Source organism: Channa argus, chromosome 10 (genome assembly GCF_033026475.1).
Source record: "Channa argus isolate prfri chromosome 10, Channa argus male v1.0, whole genome shotgun sequence".
Classification (NCBI taxonomy): Eukaryota; Metazoa; Chordata; class Actinopteri; order Anabantiformes; family Channidae; genus Channa; species Channa argus.
The window spans coordinates 19,573,242-19,598,140 of NC_090206.1; the positions used below are offsets into that span (position 1 = coordinate 19,573,242).

Sequence of the window (24,899 nt, forward strand, 5' to 3'; positions counted from 1 at the left end):
CATTCCCTTGTCATATACTCTGACAGGCCCCTAAACAAATTGTATCACCACTACTTCTACAAAAAGCCTGCAGCCACACAAATTTAGTAATAAGAAATTAGTTTATGTAAGCAGATAGGACAACAGCTGAATCCGGTAAGACCAGAGCTGGAGGACTGTGCGTTTGTACACCAAGCTTTGTTAACATAGAGTCTGTCATTGTTGGGAGACACTGCTCAGCTAACCTACAGATTCTCATGGTTATCTTGGCCCTGGTTTACCTCCATAACTCATGTTCATATTCTTAGTTTCCCTAACCCTTGGTAACATTCGCTGAATGTTCAAGTTATTTTCTGACACTTTAGCTCTCCTGTCCAAGTTTAACTCCTTAGTTCATGTATTGTCTTCATTTTTTCTGAATCAACAGCCTGTCCTCAATAAGTTGAGTAAATTTGTTATTCCTTCTCATCCCTTCTTTCAGTTCCTTTATATTATGATAATCCCTCTCGCTGTGTTTACTTTTGGGTCCATTCTTATACACAAACTGTGACAGCAGAGATAATTCACTTCAGACATGATAAATGCAGCTTAATTCCCCCCGGAGGCTAATGCTAAGCTAGCTAGGAATGAACTTCAAGCAGCATTTATTGTTGTGGGTGATCTCAATCACTCAGACTTAAAGACAGTACTCCCCAAATTGCACCAGCATTTTTCCTGCCACACAAGGGGAAACAAAACCTTGGACCATGTTTACACAAACATACCTGGAGCTTACACTGTGACCCCCCTCCCCCATCTGGGACAGTCAGGCCACCTCTCCTTGTGTCTCATACCAAAGTAACTCATCCAACGTGTGTACAGATGTCTGCTACCTGAAAGAGTTAAGTCACATCTATTCTCGCTTTGACCGGGACGACATCGAGACAGCAACTAAGACCACCAAACCTTCACATTCCGGTATATTTTGCACCTCTTATTGCACTTCTGGTCAGATACTAAACTGCATTCGGTTGCCTTGTACTTGTACATGTGTAATGACAATAAAATTAAACTAATCTAATCTTACAGGAGACTGTTTTAACTGTAAAAACATAAGGCGTTTAATAAAATGTTTTGCTTCATTTAACATCTAATGTAGAGTCATGTACAGTAAGTGAGTTCCTCTTGTAGATTTAAAGGAATAGATACAGATTTACCCTTTTGTTTGGTGGTCAGAATTTGACAAAAAGCTAAATACCACTCTGCAAATATGATGTTACAGTAAGCAGCAAGATACCTTAGCTTAAAGGACACCTTCACTGATATTTAAGTTGGTTTGTTTGGTCCTAGTTTGGGTAATACAATTAAATAAATGTCATTAACATTCCCTTAAACTTACCTATATTAAAATATCTCTGTACTTCCAGCTGAAAAATGCCTCCAGATGACATCACATGGAGGAACCTTCAGTTCAGATTATGTATAATCTCATTCCTCACACAATGGAAGTTGTTGTCATGGTCAAGATGCTTTTCCAGAGCTCCTCCACATGTCATCATCTGAACTTATGATAAAAATATTTCAGGTAATCTCATCTGGAGAATTTTTTTCAGCTAGAAGAAGAGAAATACTACCATATAAGACACTCAGAAGGAAGTTTAAAAGCATCAATATCCATTTGGACCCAAAATTAAAGCCATAGAAAGTAAGTTGAAAATTGGTAAAGTCACCCTTTAAAACAAAGACTATAAAAGAGAGAAACAACTAGTCCAGCTCTGAGACATCCTCTATCAACTAAGCAGTAGTACTACTACCACAATTATTCAGAAGCAGGATCATAACCAGAAATAGAGACTGCAGTTTCTAAACAGCAGTTGGTTAGGCACAGTAATAGCAGTGGGTGCAGGGCTCTCAATATAAAATTAAAAAAGATACTACACAAACTCGGTGTGTGAAGAGATGCTGGTGTCATAACAAAGCAAAACACCGCATTGGGATTACTACCTTCCCTGGGTAGTGTTACTGTACAAAATAGATATGACTTCTCCCTTCCCCGAGTTGTTCTGACTCAATCAGCCAAAGAGTCACTGTTTCCCCCAATTTTGTTACTACAGGTGGCCCTAAATGTTCCCTCTGAAGCCCTGGGACAGACAGTAAACGCTTGTCCAGCCACACGTTCTTCAATTATTTGGTTTCCTAATGTAATTTCCAAGTGGTCTGCATACTCACGTGTTTACATGCACTTAGGTATCCAGGTTACTCAGAGAAATCATCTCTCTCAGGTAATCGAGGGAAAAGTGTTTACATGCACTTAAGAAACCTGGTTACAGGAGTTCTGCATGTACATGCAGCACAAGAGTAATCCTTGTGTCTCCTCCACTTTAGACTCATTTTCCAAGTGACTAAAAACTGTGCTTTCTGACTTTCTTGCCACAGCAGAGTGACAGCACAGAGGGAAAGAAGGAAAAGAGAAAGGGGATAGACATAGCTGATCCACAGCATGTCTGAGTTAAAAAATCTGTGGTGAAAGCACCTTATTTAGACTTCTACAAGGACTTTGTGTTAGCTAAATTTTCTCTCAGACTTTAGATGGATGATGCGGCGTCTTTATTGATCTCTCCCTCCTTCAGCCCGCTTCTCTTTTCTAAAGGCTAATTAGAAACCTGTTTAAGTGTTTATAAAAGGAAATCCACCTGGGGAAAATCAGCCATCCATACATTATCTGTAACAGTTTATTCTGCTTAGGGGTCACAGGGGGTCTAGAGCCCATCCTAGCTGTCATAGGGCGAAAGGTGGGGTACCCAGGTTTCAAAAAATCCGGTTTACCGTTTATACATGACTAAGCTAACTGTAACCTGGCAAATTAAGACCACGTAAACCCCCTCATAGTTTCCCCAGTGCAAATAAGCACACAAGGAGGTCTTCATCCTGTCGAAATAAACTTAATTAGGTTCCCTGCTTGTCTGTATTTAAACTATTATTAACAGAAAGTCCACCTCTCTGTCAAAAAATGATTGCTTCAGATGAGACATATTGATCATAAATCCTAATGCATACCATAAATAACTGCGGCCACCACATCAAATAAAATAGCAAGATGACAATATTCAAGCACACACACAATTCAATTCTAAATCCTTCTTGAATTTGTCCTCAGCAACAGCCGACACTGCAGGTAGAAAGCAGGAAACCCTGACATTACTTACGTGATTACTTTGGAGGTTTTCCAGTAAGCTCGGGTCATTAAATCCAGCTTCGTCTGATGAGTGTGTGCTGTGGCTGGAAAGACAAGATGTAAAAGTCAGACGTCAGAGGAGAACCCAGTAGAATATTACACGGACACCACGCTAGAACATGTCTTGACAGTAGACTGGTAAACCTCAAATAAATAATTTGCGCCATGATCAGTGCAGGATCTAACAACAATTATTATGTCAAAACAAGAGCAGCTTACCTGAAAGTACAATTTTCTACTAATATTAGAAAGTAATACTATATTTCACCAAATTACAATAAGGACAACAAAAGAGAGATTAGATTTAATGAATGTCTAACACTGTAAAGCATAGGTAGTTAATTTTGTTGTAAAAATCAAGCAATTACACACATTATTCCGACAAAACATGGGTTTCAACTAATGGTTATGATCAATGTTGGTCTGCAGATGATTTTCCTTAGCCATGTGAGACACACTGAACAGTTTTATCTGACCAAAACACCGAACAACAACAAAAGCTTCAAATATGCACATTTAAGAAAATGGAATTGTTAAACATGTTCTATTTTTGCAATTGATTTAGATTGCAATCATCTGGTTGACAGACTATTTATTTAATTGATTATAGTAATTGTTTCATTTCTAGATGAGACTACTTTGCACAAGGTCGGTACTGGTTGAAGACTGAAGCAGAGCCATGCTGTGTGCCAGCAGTATTGATGTTTGCTGACAAAAGTACCAAACACAATGCAGACAGAATGCAAATGCAGGTCCACTGAGCCTCAGTCATGTGACATACAGTACAGTGTTGTGACTGTTTGAGATTCTGCCCATGCTTGCTGAAGGGGATCATCCTTTGAGGGAGGGATGAGCCCTCCTCACTTCACAGATCACAAACACATCTGCAAGTCTTTTTTATTTTATTTATCTACATCTTTCTAGCTCGTATTTCCTCCTGGTTTAGAAATTAAACAATACAAGATGTTTTTGACAGATAAAAACACCTTATTGATCACACTCAAAGTTATGGGAAATATTCGTCTCACATACTTGCACTAAAAAAACCCAAAATTATTTAGTATTTTGACGTCCCTTAGAAATATAACAAAATAAAAATGTGACACCATCTTTTATCCATATCAGAAAGTCATACTGAACTGGGGGGAAAAAAGAATATGTATCACGGGGAAGCCATTTAAAGTTTTAAAAGAAAATTGTGGGGGTTTTTTTAATCCTCAGGTGGCTTTGGGCAATGAATTTGTATGTAGCCACTAGACGCTTGATGGCTGTCCAGAAGGGATCAATTTACGATTCTGTGAAAAATTTACTATAGAGTCTTATCGATCAGAAGGACAGCAGCTTTAGTTGTGGGACTGGGCCTTGAGAGAAATGTTACTGAGGCTGCAATTAGCAACAATATTTCTTTCTACCCCCACAGGATACATTGTTCAACCCCAAGACTTGACCAGCGAGTCAACCTGCAGTACTTCTATCTACTGCACGGCAAATAGAAGTTAAGGAGGTAAGAAATGTAGGAAAGAGACAGTGATTCAATTAAACAGTATGGCTGGAGTCGATATTGTGTCACATCTATGTAGATAGACTGGAAGTTAGGCAAATTTATCAAACCAACAGGCCTTACTAAAATATGCCAGGGAAAAATGTGAGAACACTAATGTAAACTCTAAGGAGGACAGACTTTTCAAATAAATATCTTCAGGTTTTCTATCTGTGCAATATCTTGCTCAGATTGTAGATTGTATTTAAATAAAGTGCATTCCAAAGATTTTCATATCTCTCATTTTTTTTAAATTTAGTTAGTTGCTGCTTGATACTATAATTGTTTACATTAACCCATAACAACATAGTGAAAACAGACTTGAAACAGAAATGTCTACATTTATTGATTGTTGTTTCTACACCTTGATTGGAGCCCATCTGTAGAAAATTTAACTGATTGGACATGATCTGGAAAGGCACAAATCATTGAAGGTGATAATGCATATTGTATCAAAAGCCAGGTCAAAGGAACTGGCTTGAGGGCTCAGAAACTCCAGCAACCAACCAGCACTCTTCTAAGAACTGGTTGCCCGGCCAACCTCAGCAAACTAGGGAAGAAGAGCCTTAGTAAGAGAGGTGACTAAGAACCTGATAGCCACCCAGAGATCCTGTGTGGCGATGGGACAAAATGCCTGAAAGACAACCATCAGTGAAGCCCTCTACCAATCTGAGCTTTATGGCAGTGGCCTCCCCTCAGTGGAAAACACATGAAAGCCCACTAAGTGTTTGCAAAAAAGCATCTGAAGGACTTTCAGACTGTGAGGAACAAGACTGTCTGGTCTGATCAAACCACGATTGAAATTTTTGGCCTTAGATCTCCCTGTCCAATACCATCCCTATAATGACGCATGGTGGTGGCATCACAGCATCATGTTGTGGGGGTATTTTTCACCAGTAATGGGAGACTGGTCAGGCTTGAGGGAAAGCCTCAAGTATGGCCAGCCAAAATACTGACTTATACTCGATGGAAAGTACCTTAAAATGCCTGTCCCCCGGCAGTCCCCATAAAACCTGACAAAGCTTGAGAAGAATTGCAAAGAAGAATGGTTCCCAATCCAGGTTTGGAAAGCTTGTTGCATTATACCCATTTGTAATTATTAAAATAATAATTCTGTTTTCACTTTGTCATTATGGGGTACTTTATGTAGATCAATGCAGAAAACAAAATGAACAATTTTAGTATCAGGCTTTATGTAAAATAAAAACAGAAATTCAGACAAAAAAATGCTTTTCTGATGAGCTACTATCTACAAAGTAACATTTACTGTTTCTAACCTTTGTATGGGGAAGGAGGGTCACAGCACTGTTCTACAGCAATAGCTTAGGTCATCTTCCCAACTGTCTTGATGAAATTTCTGAGACATGAGGTTGGGTGTGCAGGATGGTCAGTTACTGATTATCTGCCAGCACAGAGGGCTTCTATGTGTCACTGCTACAACAAGGGCACTGGCTCTTCACAGTCAATTGTTAGGATCTGGTTTCAGATAAAACCTATAATGCATCATGCTGCTCATAAGTACATATATGTCTGACCTGCGTCTATACCAGTTTTACAGTTTTTGACCTTGGACTGAGAAATGCTGTAGCTCAGTTGGTAGAGCAGTCGTCCACAAACAACAGGTTCAGTGGTTAAACTCGTGGGCCTCATGGCTACAAGCCGATGTGTCCTTGGTCAAGACACTGAACCCCCAAGATGTCCCTAGTGTCTTCTGCTTAGTTGTAAGTCGCTTTGGATAATAGCGTCTGATAAATGACTAATTGTAATTGTTAAGTGACCTCCATTTAGAGGGCATGATACGTTTTCTTTCATACCTATATACAAAATAGCTTTATTTTTTTACTTACTTATGTATTTCCAACCTTTTAGTGTATAAATAAAGCCTGGGTGTGAAAAACAAATTAAAATATGCTTTCATGGAAGCTGGAAACTTCCTTTAAAGCAAAACAATTCAACATTTTCGCATAACAGGCATTAAAAAACAGGGCCCAATCCTGCATGCAAAATGTATGAGACGCCCATGCTGTTCCTGCAGATCTCAACACTGTAGCAGATGGATCTCAGAAATAGAATGTGTGTGTGTGTGTGTGTACGTGTGTGCGCGCGCGCGTGTGTGCGCACTTGGTAGAGAGAGAAAGACAGCCAGACAGAAGTGAGACTTTAACTACCACCTACAAAGTAAGTTTGATGTTAACTGAGAAGAAGGAGAAACTGTTTCAGCCCTTAACATAACATATAACAAACTCTAGAAGCCATGACCTATTAAACCTGTTCAATGTGTCTGTAGCCACAAAATTTTATAATAATTCTGATAAAATGTAAGTAACATATAATAGATCATTCGTTTACGGCTGTTTTTTTTTTTTTCAAAACAACAGATACACACAGTGAATCAAAAGCCACAGTTACGTACAACATGTCCTTAGTTTACTTAAGGCACAATGGAAAAACAGCAAAAATACATTGCGGTATTGTTTTCAACATCACAATTTCCACACGGCAAGGCAACACTAATACATCACACAAGCGGAGGGTGAAGAGAGAGAAAGGAACTACCATTTCACACTCGTCATCTTACCAGTCATCCTCTGCAAAACTACCCTCCTCAGCCTCAGGGACGTGACTGTTGGAGCGAAGGTGGAGAACAAAAATCATCTTGTTGACAGAGTCTACCATTAACATGTTGTGAAAATGTGTAGGTGCCAGGATTAAAGTCAAGATGGGACTGTTATGATGGGTTAGAGCATAATAGTACAAATGCCTGGAAGGACAGCAGGTGAAGTGTCAGGGTTCGGTTGACAGCAATGTGGCAGTAGAAAACTTGGAAACAGGTTGAAATGCCTCGGTCCAAATCTAACAAAATCTACCAACCAGCATCGCTAAAATTCAATAATAATTCAACATTTCAACGTTATATTTTGATAGTTTATCTTCTTTGTTTAATCCAAATTTATGTAAAAATGTAAATTTCTTGTTAAAAGTTGCCAAGATATTGTTGAGCACATAACCACAACTTGTGTTTTTATACTCCCTAGGTTTTAAGGATTGAAAAAAATATATATGTGTTTGCACTGGTTATAACTGTGTTCAGTTTTCTTACGAATGACAGGTGTTATACTACTTAGTATTCTTCTTCTACTACTACTACTACTACTACTACTACAACAATCAAAGAGACGTGTGTCATTTTCAATTTAGGTGTCCATTTCTGCTGTTTCTCTACGCCCAGCTGTTTTGTGTACTGTATGTTTTGTTTAGTTGTTTAATCTAGAAATATCAACCAAAATTATTTATGAAGTTACTGTAAAAAAAAGTTATCAAAATTTGACCTAAAGATATTACACTGAAGATGTTTTGCCAATGTGTTTTAAGAGAAAAAACTGTCTACGAGAGGATAAAAATATATACGCCAAGTACTATTTTCTACCATTTCATGTAACAATGAAAACAATGTTTTAAAATAAATGTGTTCAGAGAGCATGCTGCTCCAAAAAGGAGGAACCGAATTATTTTGACATCTCTGCTCTGGCAGACTAACTGCAGTGTACGGTTTTGTTAACTGTGACGAGCGAAGCCAACCAGAGGATGTGCTTCACTGAACATTACGTTTCCCCATTTGAATCCGTTTGATTCAAACTGTAAGCTTGTTCGTGCTCGTACTTTCAGGAAAACACCACTGCGTTTTTCTCCATTACACACCAATGTTGTCCAACCAATTTGTAAGTTTTGTCACAGACAAACAGACAAACGTATGTTTTCACACTAGTCTTAACAAAATTACCCAGGAGGATTATGACAGTCTTTAAAACTTCAACAGTATCTCTCCTTAAGATTTGGACTCCAATCTAGCTGAATTAATTAATGTCTGCACCCTTGGGGTTGGCTTTATTAATTACAGTGGCACTTAATTTGTGGTGAGTAAGACATGTGGGCGGCAGTATCAGGGGGCTTTACATATGTAAGTGTGTGTGCTGGCACCACAGTTGTGCCAGAGAGTACAGTAAGTGCTGTACACAAGCATGTTTATTAATGTGTATTAAAGTACTGAAAGTTTTATTTCCTCCTGAAGAAGAGTTGGATGATTAGATGCTTAAAATCTGTCTTTTGTGCAGAAAGTAAATTTAAACTGAAAGTTCAAGCTAGTAATTCTAGAATTAAATACATGTTAATAACGATTTTTGATAAACAATATCTGCCACACAGATAAGTTTATCTATATTTTAAGATTGACTATGAGCAAGCAGAAAATTGGAAAATATGGTCCAATTTGGGTTTAAAGAAAATCCCCAGCTATATTGTAAGAGTTCTAAAAATATATAGTAGTTATAAAAATAAATGGATTGTATAATTACATCACTTTAGTTGATTAAACTGCTGTTAGAGTAACATTAAAATGTATTTATGCATTAGAAATGCAACAATAATCCCTTACTGTAAAGACTTTTTTAAACTAACCCTCCCAACTCTTATTTGGAAACTCGGAAGACGAAAAGCAGACCAAACGATGGCATCGTCAAAACAGCCTTGCCTCATTAGATCCTGTCTTTTTTCTCTCCCTGCTATGAAACACTCATCCATATTTATCAGTTACATAAAAGGGAGTCCTCGTTCCAGAGACTCAAAGGAAAACATCTCAATTTAGGATAAAGGACACAGACACTGCTGCCCAACTTCAGCCTTTGTAGGGAGGAGTGTCTGTCCCTGGTGATCAGCAGGCTTGACCCATTTAAATAACTGTTAAAACAAAGAAAGGGAAAAAAGAAAAGACACTCTGCAGCACTAAGTATCTAAATGAGAATAAATTGGTTGCCTTTATTGGCAGCAGTAGTTAAAAAAAGAAATATCTCTTAGAGGACTTAGAGGAGTCACATCATAAAATAACTATATTCTTAAAGAGATAATGAGAAAGAGTCAGTGTATTCACTGGGCTGGCAATCATAGCATGATGAGAGCCTTGGTACAGAGAACTTCATACAAAAGAAGCTATTTTATCCTTCAGCCTGCACTTCATCAATCATGCTTTTAATTGAATCCTAATGGGATTAATCGTGTACTGTCACGCTTGTACTTGCTTTGGTTCTGTTAAGATACTCCCACTTGTTTTGCTTCCACTGAGGTTCATTATCTATAAACTAAAATGAAATAAGTTGTTATTCAGGGGAAAAATGCAGTAGTAGTTGATTTAAATGGCAATGTCACAGATTCTCAGCTTTCTCTCTATGGCTCCATTTCGGGCAGTAAATGTATATAGAACATACCATAAATGTTTAGACTCCTTATATTAATTAGTTCTGTGTTGTATCTGGTTGTCCTGCTGTTTAGATCTCATCTGGATGTTACCATCTGACCCTTCCATGATGAAAAACTCTTCTAGATTATGCCATGTTATATAGAGAGGTTTTCCAGTTACAAGCATGCAGATATTTAAACTTATGGAAGGTGGAAATAAGTTTAGAAGCATTAACATACATGTATTCTCCGAACTCTATTCATAAGTTGCAAGATGTAGATTAATTATCTGGAGGATATAGAACATTACCAATATTCACAATCACCTCTGTCATGATAAAAGATTGACAAGAAGCCTGTGAAGGAGAGAGTAATAGTCTTTGTCTTTCCAAATGCCTGTCTACCTTTTATTTATGATTAATGTTGAGGAGCACTGATTCAGCTGCTAATGAGAAGCCGAAGGAGGAGAGAGCAATGCCAGATGTCCTGTGATGCACACTTGGCATTTAATGAAGGTGATGGAAGAGGAGCAACGGATGCAAAGGGGGGAGGAGGAATATTTTAAAAAGGGTGGGGAGGAAAAAGCAACATACCCATAGGCCACACCAGCAATGGTGCACTTCTTGAATTGCATGACATTGCAGGTCAGAGTCCCCGTCTTGTCAGAAAAAATATATTTCACCTGTAGAAAGAAAGAAAGCCAGAGTAACAGTTAATGGATATACGCACAGGAGATTTTTAATTAGAAGGTAACATAGCAAAGTATCATTTGACCTGTATTGTTTACCTGGCCTAATTCTTCATTCAGATTGGAGGTGCGAGCCATTGCAGGTGTGTTTGTGGGCTCATAGACCATATCAGTGTCCTAAAACCAACCAACCAAAAAATCATCAGTATAAACTTTGCATCTGAGAAGACATTAAAATTAAGCCAGAACCACTGCTTTAGCTTACTCAATTTTCCTTCAAGAAAGTAATAATCAACTGGTGGTAGAAAGATGGACCAACTGAGAACTGCACCAAATGTTGCTAAATATTCATCAAATATATAATGAAGAAAGTGGCTCAAAATAACTGGAAATAATATAGTCCATGAGGTTTCCCTAGTTTGGTCATAAGAGAATACAATATTTTTATCACTCACTGAAATGTTCCATGTTATTTATTTTGGTATGCGTTTTGGCTTTGCAGTGGTCTTGGCAGATTTCACCTGTTTTGGGTTCTAGTGAGAGCCATATTATTTGTATGGCAACATTTAATTTTAAGACTAGTTGAAGAACTGATACCCAAATCTGCAAAATTGTGTTTTTCTTTGCCAGGAAACAATGCAATAAGTAGTAAATGTGACACTGATACAGTGTTTTCCCAACAGTACACGCATGGTGGAACGGAACTAGACCCCCCAACATGTCTACACAACAGGTCACATTTTTTTTTTTTTTAAATCTCAAAACATTCATGGCCAATCCGGTTCTTTTTAGCATTCGATCCGAGAGATCTTCTTGTTTATGTTGTGCCCAAATTTCACTACCTGTCCTACATCCACTTCACTCCACTTTCTCCCTTTTTTACATGAATAGATAGACCTTGTTGAATTAGCGAAGGCTGGGCTGTATGTTTCATACAACTTCCATCTGCTTCTTCATGGCTTCTTTATCTTATAATGAATGAGGCAGCCTTACCAATTATTCAAAATATAAATCTACTTTATTTCTGTCTTACCTAGTGTTGTTTTCTCCACATCCTGTGATTTTAGCTGAACAGTTTCCAAAGCAATAAAATAATGTAATTGTAAATAAAGAGCAGAACCTGCTTTTTGTCCTTCTAGCACTGCCAAGTATTGACCATCAAAATTGGATTAAATAAAAACATGTAAAACATTTATAAAAATGATAATTAAGTTTTTTTAAAAGCAACATTTATAATAATATCACAGTATACATCATCTCTCATAACCGATATAATTATGATTGGTAGGAATTTTCAGTCGTATATGCCATCATCATAAACAGCCGGTTAGAAGAGGAACTTCCCAAAGGTCTTTAATCGGGCCCCCAGTGAGACATACAGCAGAAATTATTTGCATGCAATAAATACATCTTAATAATGCTAGCCTTGTTTTATTTGACTTTTAAAAATTAACTTACCACCCAATAGCTTTGCCTGACAAATAACTAACCAAAAATGACCTCTATTATCCTCTTGCCACTGTGCATGAATTTTTCTTCAGGAACAGAGTAAACCCTGCTGATATATCCACCCTGCGGTCACTTTTATAAGGTGTCAATATATTATGGTAAATGTTTAGTAATGGTTTCATTACACATCAATCAGTCACAGAGCAACATCAGCACTTAATTGTGTTGTAATTATGGTAACCTGGATGAAGTTATGGCCACAGTCTTTTTCTAGCTCTGTGCAGTTGAAAAGGGCAAAGGTCTGTCGCTTTAGCTGCTATAAACTCCACAACTGTTGCATGGGTTTTGCACTACTTAACGCTTTACAGTAGAGAGTGGTCAAATTGCCTTTCGGCTAGAGTGTGTCAAAAGGCACTGGAGAGACTCTTGTGTCCACTGAAAAGATGTTCTTATGATGTGATAAGACCAAAATTGAACTTTTTGCCCATTAGGCTAGATGCAATGACTGATGAAAAAGCTGTTGTTTATACAGTCTTTCCCAGCTCAGTCACAAAACCTTGAGAAGTCATAAGTGTTTCGGTGGCCTCACTCTTCTTCATCTCTTTCTTATAGTCATTCAGCTTTTGAGGGCAGTCTGCTCTGGGCAGATTCATTCACATCCACATTCTTTCCATTTCCTAATAATGGATTTAAATATACTTATTTTTATACTAAATTACTTTTATTACTTCCCTGACTCCTGCTTTTCAATAACGTTATTCACAGTTGATTGGAGTGTTCTTTTATTTTCATGGTTTAGGTTTTGGACAGGATACTGGTTTACCTAGTAACTGGACCTTCCAGATGCAGATGGTCTACAATCCAGTATATCTGCTTGTGCATTACATTTGAACATAGAAAAAAAACTTTAGTTTAAATAATTTGTAGACTGCAATAATTTGTAGACTGCAACTTCAACTCACCCAGTTGATGAAAAATGCTTGGATGAATTTGATAACCTCCAGTGTGACCAGGAGACTGATAGGGATAAGGTTGTTGAACAGAATGATGAAGGTGAGAAAGTTGAGGCCAAAGTTAGCTGCCCCGCCATCTATCAGGAGATAAGTGTTGGACAAAAAGGAAGTGATACACAGGAAACTCATCAGTGCTGGTCAATTAGTTAGTGTAAATGAAAATGCCCAAAGCTACTTCCAGCCAATGATCAACATTATCTAAAGCCAGAAAACATTTTGGCATAACATTATGCATTAGCTGGAATTAACCATTGCTTCCACCCAACCTGATCCTCTTTCAAATTGTAAACAATTAGCAGTCCAATTTAACGTCCCATACATTCAAAAAAAGCCAACAGGGACTGAAGTATCTCAAATGTGATTAGTGTCACAGCAGCAGCCTTGGCATCCAGCATGATCCAGGCAATGATTTACACAAAGCACTATGCAAAATGACGCTGGTCCCCTGAAAGCCCCAGACAATTGGCAACAATCAACATGTAACCCCACTGACACCATATATAAAAACAGGAGGGATGTGATTTACCTTTTCTCAGCTTGCAGGATGTGCAAATATTACCTTCCTCAACCAAGCCTTGATCTTAGAATTGTGTGGAAAGGGACTGCCCTCCCTCATGACAGAACAATTGCAAAAAAAAAAAAAACTGGATGGTATAAAGAAAGTGGCTGAATGGAAGCTACTGCTACAACAACACATAGAGGAAAGATTTATTTCAGAAGTGTGGAGGAAGACAAATGTATCGGATGCTCTCAAGACAAAGGAGGGAGATTCAGTCCATAGCACACTCAACCAACAAGGAGCAGAAAAGGAGGGGGTGGATTATTCTAGCAGAGTAGTTTGGGTGTTAATGAGGATCCCTCCACCACATTTCACTAATTTGTAGTATTCCAGTTGTTATGTGATGCTAGCCATTCTGCAGAAAGGTTGAGATATAAGTGTGATTTTAAAAAAATGTAATCAAACTAGAAAAGCAAGACATGCACAAGTCACACAGATGGAAGTATAAATCTATACTAAATGTCTTTTAACTGTAATGTAACAGCAATATGAATTTAAAATGGGGCATGTACACAGTATAATAAAAAAAACTTACTGCCAGTTAAGAAATTAGCAGCTTTGTAATAGATATATAATTTGAAATGATATAGTGATAAATGCACAACTAAACTAACTGTACTGACCGAGTAAACTGTAGCAAGTGACATTAATGTATTACAAATTACCTTAATTTTTCAATTTCAATCTGCATAAAGTTAAACTTGAAGATTTTCGAACCACTTTATTATTATATGACCAACACTTTCAGCCTGTAGCCTTCACCAGGGTCTGTTAAAACCCAATTCTATTTAAATGTATTTTTTCTCTGTGCTTTTAACAGACTCTGATGAAGGGCTACTGGCCAAAACGCACTGATCATACAGTATAACAATAAAGTGGTTCGACAATCTGGAGGTGTTGCCAGTTTTATCTTTTCAGTTAGTGTCTGTGCACCTTGACAGCAGGTGGGATTGAGCCACAGGTTCTTTAATCTGCATAAAGTTAAAATGTCACTATATAATTTTTTAACCAAGCAGTGAACTGTGTCAGTAAATGGGATGTATAGGTTTGACAATGTCCACACCTCTCTCTTTGGTCATGGGTTGGATGATATGCACTGGACAGAGCCTCAACATCTCCTTATGGAAGTACAATAAGAATTAAGATGGATGCCTGCTTTATGGCTTACACTCCGTGACGTAAAATTTTTATTTGTGGGTTTTAATGCCATTGAGAAATACATTAAAACCCCTAAAATCAGTAGACATCAATACGAAATCCAATAATAAAAAGTGCAGTGTAAGTCATGAAGCAAGATTATTTAACCAGGACACAACCTTTTCTACACAGGCCTATCAGGGTACAGAGTAATGACCAGAGTGTGACGATAATCACTTTGCACACAAGCTTCAGAGCTTCATCACAACAGACAAACTGTCGCAGGAACTGACTTCACTTTCCACATCCCTCCACTCTCACAAGAAAAGATGGCAACAAAGGCATTTAGAAAATGTCAACTCTTGGCCCTCAAGATGGGCCACATGTTCTCTCTGAGCAATAAACATGGATAAGCCTCTTGCCATGAAAAGCTTACTTAGTGCAACCTGATTGCCTTTGGATTCAATGTAAATTATGATAATAGTTTTGTATAAAAAATGAAAGGAAAAAACAAGATGAAGGTCTGAATCTTGGGAACTCCAAAGTGTTTAACGTCACACAAAAAAATAAAGGAAAAAGTGAGACACTGTTTGCATCAGGCACTGGAAAAAAAACTAGATGAAAGGTATAAGAGAGCTGGAGGGGAAAAACCTATTGTTGGATCCCTGGTATGTGCTTGTCCATGGCATGGGCCCATACAAAGTAGGGCAACCATATAGGGGGCGTGGGCAGGGGGCTTCATTTGCTTAGCAAAGGCAGGGCTTCAGTAAGGGATTAGTAAAGGAGGGTCATTCACTGATGGCCAAGGCTTTTAAATGGTTGTTACCTGGAGCTGTTAAAAACGACAACAAAGAAAACAACAAAATCAAACAGAACATTAGAAAGAAACAAAAATATACAACAGCGTAGTGATATTCAACCATTTCTTTTTCATTCATACACATCTATGCAGCTGTCTTTTGTCACTTAACGGGGAATTCAGTCATTCCCACATTGCCACATATTTCACTTGTAATGCAAAACACAGTTTAACAGAAGCAAAATAAAAACAACAGAACACATACCAGCAGTTAAAAACTTAAAATGACAACAAAAATAAGCTGATATGGACAAGTGAGACAAAATATGTGGAATAAGAGGTGCAATGTAGGCTGTTGGGACTCTTACAGTTGAGATCCATGTACCAGGCCTCATTGCCATACTGGTACTTCCAAATGGTTTGGCCAATGGAGCAGACCAGAGAGATGGCCAGCAGGCAGCCAAACAGCACAAGGATCTGGAAGTTGGTGATTCGTTCCACATTGGACAGCTTCAGGGGTGGCCGAGTAGAATTCTGGGTAAACATGACCGTAAGAAGTAATCAAGACTGATCGTTAGTAGTGTTGCTTTTTTGTTGGCAAAAAAATGATGGAGCAAAACATGTTCAGAGTGACATCATAAAATTCTTTATTTGTTGTATCTAAACCCTTTTAAGTAATGTCTAAATACTAAATTACAGTATACTATTGGCTTTAAAGATCTGGCTGTATAACTATAAGAATAATGGAACCAAAAATAAAACTAATCTTTAACAACTTCTAAGTTGACCCTAATTAATCATTTTCATTTGTATCTCACAATAATACCTTCCAAACACTACCTGCATGAGCTTTGTATCATGTCCTGTGTAGACCACCACACCATGGACCCACTGGGTGTTTCTCAACTGGGCTCCTCTCAGTAAGATCTGGTCTGGGCTCAGTGGTACTGTACTGTAGTGATATACATAATTTAAAATGAATACACTTAATGAAAAAAAAGACTGAAGAGGCCGAAATTATTGTTTTTTTAAAGTTGTCCTGGTTGACAATGATGCCTCACATTTACCCAGCCACGTATTTTATCTGCTATTACTTTAAAGTTTGTATATAGTACAATTACAGTTTGGATTTCCATCAATATAAAGATTCTGGCCATTGAGCCACAACCCACCAAAACACAAAAAATGGTCCTGGTAAAACTGTTTATTCAATAGAGCCTTATTGTCTCAAACTCCAAGAATCAAGCTATTAAACCCTGACAGCCGTAACAGTAAATAATGTATTTTTACTTTCCATGGCAAAGCCTCTAAACAAATTCATAATTAAATATTACTGAGGCAAGACCTTTTCCTTTATTCAATAGAAACATTAAACAATGCCTGAAGCCTCATACTGCACTCATATTGTCTGCTCTCTCCTCTCTCCTCTGCTTCTCCCTAATGGGCAGCTGATTTGCAAAGGAGTGCCAGAGAGCCAGGCATGGATCTCTGCAACGGAGCTCACCTGTGTCCATCCAGGCGTATGTTCCCAACAAACTCATACAGGTGGCGGTTGGGGCTTTCACACTCCATCCGCCCAGAGAGACGCGTGAGGCTGTCAATGTCCCTTATGTCTGCAGTCACTTGGAGACCCTGTTGATGTAATTGCAGCAGCATTTCATTTTTCTTATCAATGTGTGTGTTATGTGTTATATTTGCAGATAATTTATTTTTTGTTGTTGTTGTGTGGACACTGAAATGTAAAAAATAAAAGTATTACCTGTCTGATTTTAAGGTTTGTTTCCCCATCCAAATTAGATGTTTCTATATAGCACATCCCCTGTGGTTCACTGTTGGGCAGAGGATATAGGCACATGGGGTAGTATTACAAACAGACAAGTAAAATGTTAATCAGTTATATAGTCTGTATATCTAACCTCAGTTCAGTATTTTATATACGGATAACTGTATAATATTGTTTATGCATTACTCAATTAGCAATTAAGTTTATTTCCCAATAAAAAGGTTTGACTTTCTGTTTCAAACTGCTCTAAATCTTTTTATATATAAACTAAATGTGATAGAAAACAGCACAACAGTTACATAAGACTGGAGAAATGCAAACAAAGATGCTTCAATCCAATCAGAAACTATATTTAAGTTTTACCGTGTAGAAATTGGCCATTTAATGCCGAGTACATATGACAGATCTAATACATTTTCTATCTAATCTGCTAGTAATACCTTTAAGAAAAGTTCAAATATACTTGCAAAGGGACAGAGAGTGGAGAGTGGGGTGATATGAGCAAGCAGGCATGGCAAACACAACAAACAGAGCAGACAATAGGCCTCTGACAGAGTCTGGGCACAAGGACAGTAAGTAAGAGCATGCCGGTGCTTAAGGTGTCGTGGGTTTCTGGTAGGCTACTCATTAAACAGAGTAATTAATTCATACTGAAGACAGTACCAAACACAAAAAGGGAGGGCAAACAATCTTGGCTCTGCAACACAACCACAATCAATGAGAAAGCTCTGTAATTTGCAGCTATAAAACAGCTAAAATACTGGTAATCTTGTTCAAATGTCAGTTAACATATGGTGTGAAAACTGCAATTCCACAAGGGATTTTTACATTTCAACTTGGGATATGACTGCATGCAAACTGTCACATCACATTAACCTCTTGCAGTGAGCGTGCCATACAGTACAAGCCATGCAAAGGGAAGTAAATTATAAAAACATTCCCAGCCAACATAAAGGAGCATGTACTCCTCTGCTGTTTTACGAGATTGCCTTATTTACTCTGATCACTGTTGTAAGTTGAAGCCAAACACTGAAAATTGTTGACTTTATATATTGTGTGGTAAAACAAAATGTAACATTCTAAAATGGCCGTTTTAATGGCTACTAAACAACAATCCTTAGGAAATGCATTCTGATATTTGTTTGTTGCCCGAATAGTTACACGCCCTTTTCTTCCTCGTGTTTGGAAAATATTCTCATATGTTTTGTTGGTAATGTGCTCGTTTCCTGACCTGGACGACAGAATGACGAGGTCAGCCGGGAGGTGATCCCGATTTGCAGCTCTGACTACTTCCCCAACAGCCACCTATTTTATTTCAAACCATACACCAGCAGGGGGCGAGACAGTTAAAGTGTGGCAGTAGTTCACAGGAGAGGAGAGGATGAGGGAAAAAAGGGAGAGATGGAGAGGGGGAACAAAATGCAGACAGACAAACATCAAACGCAAAGGAAGAGAGACAACGGTTTCAGTTTAAGGGAGATGAGAAGAGCACGATGATAAGTACTGCGTAATCAGAATGTATTTGTGGTCATCTGTTCTCCTTTTCACAAAACAATTTAGAAAACCATTATAGTGGAATTACTTATTTAAATCTGCTCACAAGAGGTAATAAACTTAAATTCAGAAAGCAGTTATATGGTAAGTCATGATCGAATGCAGTGCCAGCAGGTCTTCATTTATACGTATAGTGAAATCCAATTTCCCCTGAATTTATTTTTTAATCTTTAAACTGGATAGGCTACAAAGCCTCCATAGCAAGTCCAAGTGGTTTGTGAAAAGGTGAAGGAGGTAGGTATGTTGACATGACTTATTCAATTCTAATTCAAAATCACCAACGTCCATCTAGAGAAATGATGGTTGCCACATACATATAAGGCTGGAGAGCATTATATCCCTCCTAAACACACTCAAAAAGCAGGAAAACCCTGCAATACTGACTTAATGTATTAGCTAACCATCACTTCGTTAGGGATAGCTGAGAGAGAGATAGAAGATGAAGAAAAGAAGCAAAAAGGGAGAAGTTCCCCACTGTCTTGAAGCAGGATACCTGGATGATAAAAGGACAGCATCCGCAGGAACGAAATCACTGCCATTTACTTTAACAATATCACCCACTTCAACCTGTGAAAATAAACTGGTTACTGCATTTCACTGCCTATGAAACAGTATAAAAGGAAAAATGAGTTAAGAAAATAAAAAAGAAAAAATCTGGAGTAAAAATGCATTTCTGGAATGAAAGGTTAAATACATTAAAGAAATAAACATAGCACAATACAATGTGAATTGTAAAACAAGGAAACTGACATCAATACTAATAATTATGACCTAGATATTCAGCAAATAGAACCAAAAACATGTAAAGAGTTTTGTCCTGGAAGAGTTCCAAGTTAAAGAAACTTGGAGACCAGAAATCTGGAAGAGAAGCTGCTTATACAATATGCATGATGAAGATGTGAAATGTATAAATTATTTAAACCCCGGCTTTTTAGAGAAGTTTTCTATGTGTATAAAAAGAACACACACACACACACACTAGCAAGTAACACTGATTTTTCTCCATGTAAGATGCAAGTTGAGGCATGAATCAAATCACTTGCACATTTCTTTTCATTTTATTTTTCGATGTCATGGTGTAAATTGTGATGTTATCTCAGCAATATTGTACTGCACATGTTTTGTAATAATCTTAATACAGCTGTACAAGTATGAGCTAAGTGTTGAGTTCATACAGAATATCCAATGCTCAATGCTGAATGTATCTTACAATGAATGAGGCAGCTTTACCAATTATTAAAAATATAAATCTACTTTATTTCTGTCTTACCTAGTGTTGTTTTCTCCACATCCTGTGATTTTAGCTGTACAGTCCCCAAAGCAATAAAATAATGTAATTGTAGGTAAAGAGCAGAAGCTGCTTTTTGTCCTTCTAGCACTGCCAAGTATTGACCATCAAAATTGGATTAATTAGAGGGTAACATAAGAAGAGTATGTGTGTGCACGTGTCCGTGTCAGTACTATGCATGAGATTTCTACAACTGACAATGATACATCATATTGTGAAAAAAAATAAATGATCGGTTTTATGATCCAGGTTCAGAAAATGTGAACTTTTGAAAATGACCAATAATCGTACGAACATACCTTTTCCCAGTGCACAATTTCCCAAGCACCGTTCCTCAGTACTATAAGTAACAGATGGTGCAGGAAGAAAAAAGGGACAAAGAAATGTGAAAGAAATTACAATAAGAGATGGAGAAAGACAAGACAGTTAGAAAAAACACCAAACTGGCTGTAAAATTTTCAGCCATGTTACAAAGGAAACCGACACATTTCTATAAAAGCCTACTTGCTTGTTAACAATGTAAACACATTTACATACAATATGGTAGAGTTTTTAACTGAAACCAAAAATATATTACTCAAGAACCTAGAAAAAACTATTTTCAATACCTTGACACTCTTTCTTATTGACAACATTGTCAGCTTTATGACGTTTCTGAAAAAAAACAAGAAAATATATTTACATTACACATACTGTATTATCCTGTGTTAATTCATTTAAAAGCAGTTTGCAGTTGCAGTATCAAAGATTGAGAAATGTATGCGATATGTATGTGTAGCTAACGAGGGCAAAAAAAACCCTGCTCATTCAAAAACTGCCTTGTATTATAAGAGCATCTACTTCTGATTATATTGTACTAAATTGCTTAAAGAAGCTGACATTTAAGTAATGCCTTTTCCATTAAATCATAGGGTAACATAACAGCATAAACATTTTTCGTGGGCCTCAATTAAATTTCATTTTAATACAATTAAAGTAAAAATCTACGATTGCATGACAACAGGAAAAACTACATCTACTGCTAATGATGATCAAGTGTAATGAACAAAAACTCCAGGCCAGCAGCTAAATGTATTTTGTGTGAGATTGGTTTCTCATCAATTCATATGTGTAATCTGTGAGATCACATTAAAATCAGTTGTACTTCCACTCATGTTCCTCTTGTTTGGTTAACAGTCATGCAATCAACTGACTTCAAAAGTTGATTCCAAGGGACAGCTTGTCAACTAGCATCACCCTCAGTAATAATGTACTGCTGAGTCCATCACAAATAAATAATCACTGTCTTTTAAAATCCACCTCCTACAAGCAACATGTGCTGTTGCAGTAGCAAGGCTAGGACATATCTTCTCAACATCCCTGCTAGTAATCGGTTTACTTTGACATCCACTCTAATTCTAATTCAATTAAAACTAATTTGGAAAATTTAGCACACTGTACTGTCCATAGCAGAAGACAGAAAGTCTTGTGAAGTGCATTCTCTTTGGGAACATTTAGAAGTCAAAAAAACATCACTCAGTACCTCTGAAACCATTTAAAGCACTAAACTGAATCTGCTCTACAGCTTTTGTTTTCTCTTGCACTTTTGTTCGATTCACTTTTTCAAGTCCATATCTCTGTGATTCGATTTTTACATGTGACTGTTGCCTAAGCTTCCACTCTCTAGCTCTCTGCTATCTGCTCCCTTGATTTTCAAGCTCCAGATCAATCAAATGTGATTTAATGTCCCTGCAACATGCTGTAGTGTCTAATGAAAAGGTTGACTTTGTCACATGGTTTCAGCCTATCACCAGCTGCACTGTGCCAAAATTGCTAGTAGAGACCAGTACAAAGCTCATTCATGATGCCCTGTGGTTGAGCTGTGAGCTCATTTCATTCATAAACACAGTTGACTGTATAGACCTTCCTCTATTCATAGAAATGTAGTAAGAGTCAAATTGTATTTGTATCAATTACTCTGCAACCTTTCCTCCCTTTTACCAATTTAAAATTCTGTCTCTCCTCCACTCTCACTCTTCTTGTCCAAGTGGAAATGAAGAAATGAAGATGTTCAGTATTGAGATGTAATCACATTGCAGAGGAAGGAGAGTACCACACACAGGTCATGTATACATACTAAAGTATCAGGCATCTATAAATAATGAAATAATGAGCAAAAGAGAAATGGATAAGGCATCCGCAATGTTACTTTAATAAAACCTGCTATAATTGCTTCTACATATGTGTATGTGGAAAACACTGCATCTTGCATTCGCACTGTGTGTTTGCATTTTAGTTGAAAAAAAGCTAAATTGTCCTGAACAAACAGCTTGAAATAGTTGCATGTCCATAGTGCATGATTCATGAAGTAAGGGGATTGATATTATACTGTCAGGTCAACTTGTGAAGGACAGCACAATGCAGGGAATAGACGTGTGTGCAAGTGACCTTCAGCAGTAGAAGACAGAGTCATTGTCATTTTATGCCTATGTTTTCAACAACAGGCCAGGAGAAAAAGTGCTGTGCTGGTCCCTTCAACACAATAGAAACCAATAGTATAAAGTAACTGCCCACTGGGACCTGCCTACAGGATCGCATTGCAGGGTCACTGCAATACAGTGCAGTAGAATGCAAAATTCTCGGGCTTTGTTTAGGCAAACTTGATTGGATTGGATGGACATCCCTTTGACTTCGCAGCAAACAAGAACTCAGACAATAATGAAATCACCCCTGATGCTCTTTATTGGATGCCTTTTCTGGTTAACGGCCCCATCTTGCTCGAAGGTAGATATTTTGCTTTGTTAGGACTAACTGCCTTTTCTACATGTGCAATCGGTTTCTGGGTAATTGACCGACTTTGGGGGCAGTGGGCCCAGCTGTGATCTCTGGGATCCGTGTGTGTGTGTGTGTGTGTGTGTGTGTGTGTGTGTGTGTGTGTGTGTGTGTGTGTGTGTGTGTGTGTGTGTGTGTGTGTGTGTGTGTGTGTGTGTGTGTGTGTATCTGTCTAAGTCTGATGGTCCATGTGCATTTGCATGTTGGAGTATCCTGCTGTGGTCATATAACCAATGCTGTCTCCTCTTTATCTACAGGGAACAATTTAGAACTCTTCTGTACAATAGGAGAGAACACAAATGCTCTCTCCATAGGGAGGGGAGAGTACTTCAGTGAGAGTATGTCAATTGAACTGAGAACTACTGACCTATTTTCCAACAGAGTAGACTCATCAGCAAGTTTGATTTCACTCTATGCATATAATATGCTCTGACAACTTTCTCCTGATGATTAGTGGTAACTGCTTTAGATGCTCCATACTTTGTTAAAAATCACCTTAAAACAAATTGAGAACTACGAAATGCAAAAATTATGCAGACACTGAAGGCCCGATGCACAAATTCTGTAAACAGAATTTATAGTAGGGCCACACCATATCATAAAAGCTCTAAAAAATATATGCTGACTTGACCTATGGTCAAGAAGATATTGATAAAGTGCTGCATTATTATACTGTATATATTAATCACAAACAAATTGTAAAACATCATAAAATTATATTGCTTTTATATCGGGTGTCTCTTACTTTATAGCACAATCGACTACATATGGTGAGCTGCAGTATAGTTGTGTCCATAGTGTATTATTCCCACAAAGACATGAAGGCTACGCAATTCAATGCAAATTAGGCCTTTGAAAGTCTGTTGACTGCCTTTGATACTTGCTGACTGCCGGATTTTTAATCTAGCTGATGAGAGCATGACTTAGTTCCTAAGCAATAGTGTTTTGCTAAGCCAGATAGGAGCTCAGGTATTATCCCTTGATAAAGAACTTTGTATGACAAAGTGATGAAATATAAAAAAAGATATATAAAATACATATAAAAATTAAAAAATAACATACAGTCAAACCCATAAAACTAATCTTACAATGCTATCTCATGAAATTATAAAAGTTTTAAAAATACTATGCATGACTAAAACAAGTCAACATATTTTTTTAAAATGGAGAAAGATCTCCTTATAAACACAAATACCAAGTCTTGTATAATATCAAATATTTTTCAAATCTGTCTTACGAGATCCTCAATGATCTCCTTGACAGCAGCCACCACCAGGATGAATAGCAGCGGCACCAGAGTGGTCCAACGACCAGTAGGTGACACATCTGGGATTTGCTGGAAGAGGCACAATGATAAAAAATAAGTCAAACATTTTTCAGAAAACAAAAACACTGTGTAAGCTGACGCAACATGACAAATTAAACTTTACCAACTTCAAAATGAAAAACAAAACACTATAATAACCTGATGCATATTTTTGACATAAAAACATTAAACATTAACATAAAGGAGGGTATTTTACTCCTATTAGTAGTGTCAAAGGGGCAAAAATAGTGATAAACAGCATTCAACACAAAAACACAAATGCAATGTTGCCACTCTACTTTACAGTAGGTAACAGCAGGGTAATAGTGGAGTAATATTTCAGGAAATAATGTAAAACGGGATTATATATCGTAATAGAAGGAGTAACATGCTAATAACATGATATCAGTGTGTAATATATTGTAATAAAGATTTCACAGTATTATGTTGATAATAAAAATAATGATTTTATGTTATGGAAATTACTAAAGCAATAACTCTTGAAGGGATGGGGTTTGTGACCTATACAGCAACCATGGCTTAAAATGGC

The 24,899-nt window shown here is 37.5% G+C and overlaps 1 protein-coding gene across 6 annotated transcripts in view; it reads right to left on the bottom strand.

Moving 5' to 3' along the window:
- The window catches only part of atp8a1 (ATPase phospholipid transporting 8A1), a 97,291-nt gene that overhangs the window by 49,799 nt on the left and 22,593 nt on the right, over window positions 1-24,899 (bottom strand). For 3 of the 6 annotated variants that reach the window (XM_067518837.1, XM_067518833.1, XM_067518838.1), the window contains exons 4-16: window positions 24,281-24,379; window positions 20,841-20,886; window positions 20,532-20,572; window positions 18,622-18,695; window positions 17,367-17,436; window positions 17,112-17,239; window positions 16,448-16,559; window positions 15,976-16,141; window positions 13,062-13,189; window positions 10,750-10,827; window positions 10,556-10,644; window positions 7,312-7,356; window positions 3,165-3,237 (exon numbers count right to left, since the gene is read on the bottom strand). In XM_067518837.1, coding sequence (XP_067374938.1) covers window positions 3,165-3,237; window positions 7,312-7,356; window positions 10,556-10,644; window positions 10,750-10,827; window positions 13,062-13,189; window positions 15,976-16,141; window positions 16,448-16,559; window positions 17,112-17,239; window positions 17,367-17,436; window positions 18,622-18,695; window positions 20,532-20,572; window positions 20,841-20,886; window positions 24,281-24,379 — 1,149 coding nt within the window. Of the gene's footprint in view, window positions 1-3,164; window positions 3,238-7,311; window positions 7,357-10,555; window positions 10,645-10,749; window positions 10,828-13,061; window positions 13,190-15,975; window positions 16,142-16,447; window positions 16,560-17,111; window positions 17,240-17,366; window positions 17,437-18,621; window positions 18,696-19,437; window positions 19,512-20,531; window positions 20,573-20,840; window positions 20,887-24,280; window positions 24,380-24,899 lie in introns of all 6 variants that reach the window. The other 3 variants (XM_067518834.1, XM_067518835.1, XM_067518836.1) reach the window with 3 other exon arrangements.